The sequence below is a fragment of the Uloborus diversus genome, chromosome 1, assembly GCF_026930045.1.
Source record: "Uloborus diversus isolate 005 chromosome 1, Udiv.v.3.1, whole genome shotgun sequence".
Taxonomy (NCBI): domain Eukaryota; kingdom Metazoa; phylum Arthropoda; class Arachnida; order Araneae; family Uloboridae; genus Uloborus; species Uloborus diversus.
This window is the reverse complement of record NC_072731.1, coordinates 114,097,921-114,109,096: the sequence shown is the minus strand read 5'-3', so window position 1 is coordinate 114,109,096 and position 11,176 is coordinate 114,097,921. Positions and strand designations below refer to the sequence as shown.

The window sequence follows — 11,176 nt, the reverse complement described above, 5'->3', positions numbered from 1 at the left end:
GGTCAAAAGGGGCAATGAATGACCCTCTCAAGTTTTGAAAAATGAATGTATTTACAGATTGCGGAGCGTGTTTTTTTTTTCGATGTAATTTATTGAGCAGAAAAAATTCGCATGTAAATGAGCATGTAAAATTAGAAATGAGGGCTGCCTGCCATATATCATCAATCTTAGAACTGTTGTATCCAAAAAGGAAGCCCCAGGGGATTTTCAGTAAAAAATTTGAAAATTATTTGCAAAGCTTTCAAAAAAAAAAAAAAAAAAAAAGTTTGAAAAAATATATTAAGAATCATGCATTAATATTAAAAAAAAAAAATCATATGTTTTCTGTGTTTAGTTAAAATTTTTTATTAGACGTAATTTTTTATATGATATTAAAATAACAATAAGAAATGCTCTTCACCTTTGTAATACAATGTTTATTCAGCACTTTTTCTCTTCATTCCTTCTTTTGAAATTAAAACTTTCGTCAAATGACTTACGCCCGATAATAAGTCGAGAAATCACGTATTCACAGATGCCTAAGCGTCAACGCTCACAATCACGCCAAGTGGAAACAAAAACAGGGGTAGCCAGTGGCGCCCTCTTTGTTGCCATGAGTTTCAGCGATTGCCACGGCCGTTAAGTATTAAGTGGGGCCATGGTCTATGATTGGACTAGTCCGGTATTGGAGGGAATCGGCTGAAAAGTTGCAAGCATCGTCATAGTACGCTTCGGTTAGTAACCAGTTACTTACCGGTCAACCGGTGAGTTTCGTCGAACGCAACCTATGGTTGCGTTCGACGAGCACGACCGAGAGCGACCGGTTAGTTAATCACGTGACAATTTATGATCATGCGCTCCAATCAACCAATCAACAGCTTAAAATGGTAACCGGTGAGGTAACCGATAGATGATAGAAGATAGAACGCTGCGGTTTGAAACTGGTTACTTACCGGTTAACCGGTGAGGTTTGTCGAACGCAACCCCTATGTTATGAGTTTTAACCCGTGAAGAAGAAGAAGTTTTTGTTTGAAACCGTAACTTATCCAGAAGCGGTTTTTTTTTTCTTTTTCAGTTTTTTTTAAACAACAAATTGGAAGTTTTTGCTTACTGAACGTAGGTATTCCGTTCGAGGATCTTATTAGTGACAACAGTTTGCGGTTAACACTGAATTTTAAAAGCATACAAAATGATGTCCAGATCGATCCGAGCTGAAACACGTAGTCGAGCAAAAGATGACATTAAGCGTGTTATGCAAGCTATTGATAAAGTCAGAAAATGGTACATTAATGTCACTCATTACAATCTTTATTTTTGTTTGCATTCACTGCCATCGATCGTAAATAAAGATTCGTGTTTTCAAACTGACCAGTTGGAAGAAAAAAAAAAAAAACTGTTTGCAATCTCTTAAGTTAATTGCTTACCTTTACAACGTTTAAAATGAAAATCTTTGTTTTTGTATTACATTAATTTATTTCAATTTTTCATTTCATGAAATCCAGGGAGAAGAAATGGGTTACTATAGGTGATACAACTATGAAAATATATAAATGGGTCCCAGGTAAATATTTTCTCTTCAATATGAGTGAATAATATTGACTTTATTACTTTTCCATGAAAAAATTTTGATGCTTGTTTTTTTCTTCCTCCCTAATCTAGTCCCCAGTATAGATGCTCAAGTGAGTATGATTTTTTGCCCCTCTTTTGTTATGTTTTCATTGCCTTTAATATTTGGTTGTGGAATGATTGATATATATATATATATATATATATATATATATATATATATATATATCCTATATATTATTATTATTATTATTATTTTCAGAACTCATTTTTTTCAAATGTAATTTTATTTTTGTTGCTTTAGTCTTGAACAATTTTTTACTGGATGCCTTCTCATATGCAATTAGTCAGCATTTTTGACTTTTTTTTACATAAAAATTAATTAATAAAAGCGGTCTAATGTATACCTATTGAACATGGGAACGATAGGAAGATTTCATCAATCTGCAGAAATGCACTCTTTTGTCAGAAAAATATCTTTTTTGTGTGTGTGTGGGTAATTTTTTTTTACGAATAAATCATTTTATGTGCTTTCTGCTGCTCAACTATAATTTGTTGTATTCAGTAAATTACCGCCCATTAGCCAGGGCTAAAGCAGAAATACATAAAATACACCGCCAGCTCAGTCATTTCCAGCCGAGGACTGCAGTTTCGTGCTTATTAGCACTCATCAGCCCGGCATAGTTGATGTAACTTATGCAAAGTTGCATCATCCTAAGGGCAAAAAGCTCTTTTTTTTTCATTGCACTCCATGAAACAACTCCAATACTAATACCATATATTTCAAAGAAGTGCAATAAAATTGACAGCTTTAAGTTAGCATATCATACCTGCCGACCCTTCCGGATTTCCGGGAAGTTTTACGGATTTTTATGTCCTTTTCCGTTTTTCCGGTTATGAGGAAAATCTTCTGGATTTTTCACGTTTTGTAGGAAAAATAATTATCTCGCCAATTTTGGCGCTAACGATACTTTTGTGGAACACGGCACCACGTTTTAGGCCAAGTAGCCAAGGAAAGGTTGCCGTAAGAGAATGGCACGAGAAGAAGCGAGGCAAGATTATGACGTCACTGAGTGATACAGCGCATGACTTCATCGGGATCCAATCAAAGCAAGCGTCGCGGCGGGCAACTAGGGGCACAATTTCGGCGCCAATTATCTTCTCATTCTCTCAATTCGAGCTGTTTTTGTTTCGTTCTTTTTTTAAGATGAGTAACAAATGTTATTTCCAAACTTTTAAAGAAAGCAATAAAAGTAATATTTACTAAACGAAAGTACTTTCAATTGATATGAAATTCATAACTAATATATTATTAAATGTAATGAGGGTAGGTGTCCTGTTTGATTTTATTTTGCGTTAAAATCTTGTGGATAAAAATAAAAAAAATCTTCCGGATTTTTTTTCTTGGAGGTTGGCAGGTATGGCATATCTTTGTCTTCTAAAATCAAAAATAAAAATGAAATAAGATAATCTAACGTAACAGTTTATACTTTTTTATTCCTTAATCAATTATTATTTTTTTTTTTTTTTTGTTTCTATGTAGAATGCTTGTTTAGCAAAAAAAAGTTTAATACAGGAGCTTTATTATAGCATGTATTGCATATTTTACTCTTAGAAAATTTAGCAAAAATTTAGAAGTGTATTTGAAAACATAAACATTAAAGTGCAGACGTGAAATACATCTTTTGGTAAAATTAATTTAGTAATAATTTTTGTTAAATAATTAAAAAATAAATTTTTGCCTTTTTTGCCCTAAGTTTTTATTATTACTATTTTGAAACATGTGTAACATAAAAAGGAAATGAGTGTATATAAACACTTAGAATATTGTTATAATTATTGAGCTTTAAGAGAAAAAAAAAAGTTTTTAAATTATGTGGGGTAGGTTGGTCTGTTCCAACTTGCCCGACAAAGAGTGGACCAGCCTACCCCACGTTCTTGGTCTGAAAAGGTAATGTCATTTTTTTTTTCTTTTTGATGAAAAAATGCCAATTATTGTGAACTAAACAAACTTACTTTAAGAAAGGAGTTCAATATTTTTCCCGTAATCTTGATGAAAAAATAATTAGTTTCCTGAAAATTACTCAGGACTAATGAAATAACACTTTCTGGAATAAGATTTGTTCAATATAACTGCACCATGTCATTTCATTACAAGATTTGTAAGTGCTATTTGTTGGTCATAAAATAAAATAAAAAATATTAGTAGTAAAATAATTGAGACCAGCCCAATGTTCCCTACAGTCCAACAAACCCCACCTCCTCCTACATTTATTTGAAACACTAAATCAGTCAATTAAAAAATGATCTTTAAAAACACTTTTTAGAGAAAATATCACAGATTAACTAAATGATCTTTTTATTCCAGTAAAATTAGAAAGTTCCCTAAATTTACATGTTCTTAAAAAGGACTGTGAATCTAGTTATTTGATAAGGATAGACTGTGTGCATTAACTCTTTAAGGATGATGGCCCATCCACTGATCTTATCCTCTAAAGACGGAGGTCAGTTTCGAAATAGCATCTCAGAATCGACTCTTCCGAAGTGAAAAAGCCCATTCGGTTCTACACGGGAAAAAGCTGTGCTCCTATTGTGAGCTAATTGGTGGGGAAGAGAATTCCCCTTATGGGCAAGATTGCTTATCTCATCCGACGCTTTGCTCAAGAATGGGCAGAACTTGCAGAGAAATTTCTTTTTCGTTTTTTTTCTTCATTCATTCATTCTTTTTAAAAAAAATTTACAACGTTAATATGATTTAAAAAACTATTTTGTGGTTTTAAAATTAGGAATTTTCCTTTTTTGGAGGATCTGTGGTTGAGCAGAATTTTATGCTCTTGTTGTGCAGTAATTGACATTAAAAATAAATTCAAAATTGATAAGAAAAATACATTTGCAATCAGACGCAGAGTATTTGAATAGTCACATAAAGGTCGCGGTCCATATTTCATACTCGTCTTACTTTTATTTTAAGAAATAAGCAGTATTTACATATATACTTACTCTTTTTTTGCTAATTCATTATTTAGTGCTGCTAATTGCAATCTTTAATATTTAAGAATTATTTTTAAATTAAAGAGGCGAGTTTTCATTAGCAGATGAATAAAATCTTTTTAACTATGACTATTTAGGAATGCTATGCACACACACACACACACACACACAACTATTGAAATTCTGTAGAAAATGTAGAATTTTTTAGCATATTAATCCAAAATACTAAAAACACATGTACACGGACATTTTTAAAACCTTTTATTCCCGCTCCTCTCCACCTTTTAACCCAAAGATCGACAAAATCAAAGATTGGCGCTTTTCAAACAAAATTGACTGACATTTTTGTATTAATTTACGGTACTGCTGCTATAATCCTAAGTTTTGTGTACATATTATATACTAGAAAATAACATGTCATTATGATGGATTATATGTGGATGTCATATTATGATGGAGACAAATTGCCTTTTTATCAGGGACATTGAACTTCAAATTTGACATGTTAAACTAAATGTATCTCAAACTCAGATACTCAGAGTAACGTAAGTCAGATTTCCCTACTTTTCAAGAGACGTTAAAAACGTTTCTTTACTGCATACAAAGGTTGGGACTCATGCTCGCATAAAACTGGTCAATAAATAAAAAGTTTTTTTTTTCTTTTTTTACAAAATTATGTTGTGATGGCTTAATGTGGAATAAGAAAATTTTCATACAAGAAAGGTTCGAGAAAAGTACGAGGTATGACCTACAGTCTGACTACCAATGAGATAGAAAAGCTAGTATCTGGTTTACAGTCGGGAATGGACGCATCAGTTAGTTTTCCGGGATACTACCGTTGTAAAATAAAATTACCGAATTTTAGGACTCCTATAATGAAATAATGCCCTACCGCTAATCATTTATAACCTATGATTTCGTACAAAGGTAAAGACATAAGTACATTCATTTTATCACGAGTTTCATTGTTGGTGACATCAGTGCGTCATAATATTTTCAACCCTGTATATATAGCAAGGAAACGAAGGGGTTATCAAATTTGTACATTCACCACTGCAAGAATAAAAGCTTGTCAATATGGTCACACATACTTTAAGAACATGCAAAGATCTGTAAAACTGACAAAAAATATAAATTCAGTAGAGCCCTGGTTTCACTGTCAGACTAATTATAAAAAACGTACCAAGCAAGAAAACCTAAAACTGTAGGGCGGGCATAAAAATCTAAGCATATTTTTTTTCATTGGCACTTTATCAAGAGACTAGTAGAAGAAGAAACCTGTTGTAACATTTACTTGTTTTTGTGTTTATATACCGTTTCAAATTCTATGCTAGAAATTTTTTGCACATTTGTTTGGTCTGCATTTGCAATTAAAAATTGTTTTATTAGAGTTTTATGTTTTCAACAGTAAGATGAAGCAAAAGGAATGCCAAAATAGATAAGAAACAAATTCATCTTGGAAATAGACGAAGAAAAAAAATTGTGATTCTTGTAGAAGAAATCTGATTTTGATCTGTTTTAAATGACTTGAGAAGCGAGATAACCTATGAAACAGACTGTAAAATTTGAGTTCCCGTGTATTACCATGTTTTATGCAAAATGTAAATGTGCTATGTTGAAAACATACTGTGGTACATTATTTGAGTTCATTGGGTTTAGAAGTTTTTTATTACGTGACTAGCCGCCTGCGGCGACCAGCTGGTTCACCTTCTTACGCCATTCGCCTTTCTGTGCAAGCAGCTACCTACAGCGGCTGTTTGGCTAACTTGTCATTTACCTTTTTACTTCAAGTTTGCCGCCTTCGGCGGCTGTTTAAATAAATTAAGCAGCAGTATTAATCAATCCATCTCTATCTTTTTTTGTGCCATTCACATTTTTACGCCAAGATTGCCGCCTTCGGCGGCTATCTACCTTTACGATCTATCTCTAAATTTTCTTATCCATCTCTACTTATTTTAACCTCCCGGCCATTTCCTAATAAAAACAAACATCACTCAAAAAACCGATTTTTTTTATATTTAAGTAGAACAAAAAAAAAAAAAATCCCCGTAGTGTGCAAAAAGTAGCAATTGACAAAGATGAAAAAATCTCGCTGTTTTTATTGAATTAAATGCGCACATTTATGAAATGTAACGTAATATAGATACAGCAAAAGGTCGAGCTTGGGGGGGGGGGGGGGAGATGGAAAAAGAAATAAATGCAATCCCTAAATAAAACAAAAAAGGAAAGAAAAAAGCAAGCGCTGCTGGAAAAACACGTGGTCATCACGTCATAAAATGTAGAAGTAAGCTATATAGTAAAAAAAAAAAAAAAGATTAACATTGCTTGCGATTAAGATTCCATCGTATATATCGAATCGAAATCCAAGTAGTGACGTCACAAGCATAAGAGATTGAAGAACGCTTTTTTTCAACCGATACGTGAGGAGACATGATGTGTTCAGCATTAAAAAAATTGCAAAAAAAAAAAAAAACTATTGCGTATTTTTAAGAACTTTTTTCTTCTGAAGAGGGCGAAATGTTTTTACTGTTACCAACTTAAATTTTAGAAATGAGGCTTTGATACTTCTCGCAGGATGATGTTAGAAAAAAATAAAACCCAGGAAAAACAGCAAATTAAAGGTTTTTTCAAAAATTCGTAAAAAATACAAAAATTGCTCTGTCTTCAAATTTTTTTCATTAATCATATTTAAAATTAAATTTCCTACCCTACAGTACAAAAAATATTTGTGTGGTGCGATTGGTTTGGGTTCTGTGAGGTAAAAAGTACTAAAAAGTGCTAAAAATCACATAAAACATTAAATAACTTTTTTTCTAATCAAAATATCAAAAATCGAAGCCCGAGGTGCACATCTTCAGCAAAAACTGCACCTGTATACCAAATTTCATCTTTCTAGGCGTTACCGTTTTCCCGGGATGCGCCCCACACACACACACACACACAAACATCTTATTTTATTATATGTATAGAAGATTCATCTAGCAATACTTGGGCAAAGTTCCATGTTAAAGGAATTATAAAAAGCTTGCTTGTTTCATGTTTACTCTAATTTATAATAGTTCCTTCCAAAAGAACTGAATATTTGTTTAGAAAACTTTAATTTTGTATTAAAAAATGAGTCTAAAATTCTTTTCTAGATATGAATTAAGTACGACTTGACCCAAACGTAAAAAAATATTTTTATTGACCTTAATCAATTATAACTTATTTTGAAACTAATTCATTTTGCATTTGCATAATTAGAAATATTATTCTTTAGACCCGTGCGAAGGGCAAGGCTTCGGGAGGCAGAAATAAAGAAAATATTGAAAAATGTTTACAGAATGAAGGTAAACCATCAAACGGAAAAGGTGAATCGTCTTTTTTCTAAATTTTCATCTATCAATCTGAAAAATTTGTTTAATGAAAATTTTGTTTAATGTGAACATGCTGTAATAACTTAAATGGCCAAAACCAGGTCTTAATTTGCTTAGGATCTCAAGAGAGTTCATCTCCAGCACTTTTTTTTCAATTTGAGGTAAATTTTTAAGTTTTAGGCATTAAAATATGTTTTGAGGATAATAAGGCTCCACTCTTTCTTTTGGTAGAAATTAAGCTCTGGCCAAAACTCTATTATGATTAATTAACATGGAAAAAGTCTTAGTTACAATGACAGCCAGTGGAGGAAATAAGTATTTCATTTTGAAAAGCAGTACTGCGCCTCAAATTCTGATATTGAGGAGCAGTTCTGGAAAATTGTTCAACAGTTTTACAACGTTTTCTAAATTACATTTTCAACAGGAAAACAAACAAGTTTTAAGAAATAGCAATATTGAATGTATGTGTGCATTTATAAAATTTTGAACGATAACTTCAGTTACAACTTTTATCGCTTGTCTATGTATTTAAAACAGCTCCTCCTGACAGATAATTGACTTACAGCCAAAAAAATAAAAAGAAATATAGCTAAGGCTAGAAAGCTGAAATTTGGAACTATGGTTCATTTTATAACACTGGGGGCTCTGCCCCCTGCTCGATAACGCTCACCAACCCCGAAGATTGCTTCGCAATGTTATTTGATTCGCAAAGATTTAAATTGTCAATTGGAAGGAAACAGGTTAAAAACGCATTATGAGCTCCCTTTTAATCAAAAAACACCCCTTCCTCGGGGTTTCAAAATAACTTGTACCAACTTTCAGATCCGTAAGGGCTAAGAGGCTCCTGAGCATTGGAAAACTGCAGTTTTGTACGTTTGAAAAGCCGCTTTCATAATCGTGGTCTCTAGTAATATATTTTGCTCTTTAGCTCGATGCTTGAATTGAGTTTAGCCTAAGATTTTCCATTAAAATCGAAATCCCTGAAATTGGTGAATAAGAATGAAGACACATGCGAATCGAAAAGACGTAATTATGGCAACCCCAAATAAAACATTAATAATAATTTTAATGGATGTGAGATCATTCCAACGATTTTTAACGACTTGTAACTTTTTCCCTTTGGAGATAGAATCTTAGTTTTTCGACCATACGTCGAGTTAGATCTGGAGTTAAAAAAAGCCTCTCTTTCCAGTGATGTCAAAAAGAAAACTGTGGGACAATTCCTTCGCTTTTTACTGATAGCTTTACTGAAGAAAGTAGTGTCTAAATTTTAGCTAAACCTAAAAAATTTTGAGCTAAAAACGTAAATAACTCCCGCCGTATTTGAGTTCGAGCATTGAAAGAAATTTGCCCTTTCCAATGATATATAATATTAATATGTGCAAGTAATTTTTCACCCCTTTAATGGACATTTATAGGCCATTTGCACGAAATTTGAGCTTAAAAAAATTAATTACAAAAAAAAAAAAAAAAACTAATTCGAATTTTAAAAAATAAAACCCCAGGTGCACACCCCCTGGGCTCAAAGTAATTTTGTAGGAAATGTCAATGCTGTAGGTGCTATGGGCTCTCCTGGACACAGGCCTGCCACAGACTTCCTTCCAGAATTTCTTTGAAAACCTTACTTTTATTTACTACTAGCCGCCTGCGGCGACCAGCTGGTTCGCCTTATGCGATTCCCATTTCTGTGCAAGCAGCCACCAACAGCGGCTGTTTGGCTAACTTGTCATTTACCTTTTCACTTAGCCTTTGGCAGCGGTTTAAATAAATTTGGCAGCAGTATTAATCAATCCATCTCTATCTTTTTTTCGTGCCATTCATATTTTTATGACAAGATTGCCGCCTTCCGCGACTATCTACTTTTACGATCCACCTCTATTTATTTTAACCTCCCTGCCCATTTCATAATAAAAACTAGTATGTTGTGGCCATCACAAAACTTTCTTCTATATATATATATATATATTTTTTTTTTTCTGATCCCTCCCCATGCTTGATGAGGAAGCAATATTCCCAACAAAAACAAAATTACACATGCAAAAACTTGAGGACCATCCCAATGTCTGAATTATTGCAAAAGCAAAGCAAAGAGCGAAAATTGAAAGTTATTTTAAAAGCCTTGCTTGAATTAATTACAAATAATTTATTTGTTAACAAACATAAGATGGCAAGAGTTAAAAATTTTAAATCATTGAGATAATATTTTCGATCATTTCCATACAGTTAAAATCACGAGAAATACCCAGACGACAATGTATTACGATTTATCTTTCTTATTGTTGCATTAATAAAACTATTTTTACTAGCAAAAAAAAAAAAAAAAAAAAACACCTCTTGGAGTGATTGGCGTCAAAATTGAACCGAAGCCTGTTTACATATGGATTGACATATATTCCAAATTTCAACCAGAATGTAGCATTACTTCTTGAGATAGGGCACTCACAATGGAAAAAAAGAACGGGTGATTGCGCTACCCCCTTTTTAGCTGTTGACACCAAAATAATATCAGCTCTTATACCCACTAAGGGCTACTTGCCGATAAATTTTTCTTTCATTCCGTTCATTATTTCTTGAGATACAGCAGTCACAATTGACGACAAAAAACGTTCTATAGCTCAACCCCCGTTTGAGTTATTGACACCAAAATTGAATCAGCACCTGTTCCTGTTAATGGCAACATATGGACCAAATTTTGTTTGATTCCGCCAGTTACTTCCTGAGGAATAGCAAGCATGTGCAACTCAAAAAACGTCCCATTGCTCCACCCCCCTTGGAGGAATTCGCGCCAACAACCAATGGGCACAAGTTCACATAGCGGCACATATGTGTACCAAATTTCGTTCGATTTCATGCGGTAGTTTTTGCTGTAGAGCGGCCACAAAAAACTGGTCACACACAGACGTGACACACACACGGACACACACACACACAGACAGACAGACATTTTCCAAAAATAGTGGAAATGGACTCGGCACACCTCAAAACGTTCGAATCCGTCGAAATTCGAAAATTTGCACGAATCCAATACTTTCTTCTATATATTAGATATAGAAGAAAGTAACAAAGATCACTCAAAAAACGGCTTTTTTTTTAAGTTGAGCAAAAAAAAGTTATCTCCAAAATTCCTCGTTGTGTGCAAAAAGTAGCGTTTTACAAAGAAAAAAAAAATCTTGCTGTTTTTATTGAATTAAATGCGCACAACTATGAAATGTAACGTAATATAGATGCAGCAAAACGTCCAGGTTGGGGGGGGGGGATGGAAAAAAATTAATGCAATCCCTAAA

The 11,176-nt window shown here is 33.3% G+C and overlaps 1 protein-coding gene across 1 annotated transcript in view; it reads left to right on the top strand.

The window, feature by feature from the left end:
- Positions 1-1,046: 1,046 nt before the first annotated feature.
- Positions 1,047-11,176, top strand: part of LOC129217209 (B-cell CLL/lymphoma 7 protein family member A-like) — a 50,051-nt gene continuing 39,921 nt past the window's right edge. The window contains exons 1-4 of the mRNA XM_054851482.1: positions 1,047-1,260; positions 1,482-1,540; positions 1,639-1,658; positions 7,796-7,886. Coding sequence (XP_054707457.1) covers positions 1,169-1,260; positions 1,482-1,540; positions 1,639-1,658; positions 7,796-7,886 — 262 coding nt within the window. The 5' untranslated portion in view covers positions 1,047-1,168. The remainder of the gene's footprint in view (positions 1,261-1,481; positions 1,541-1,638; positions 1,659-7,795; positions 7,887-11,176) is intronic.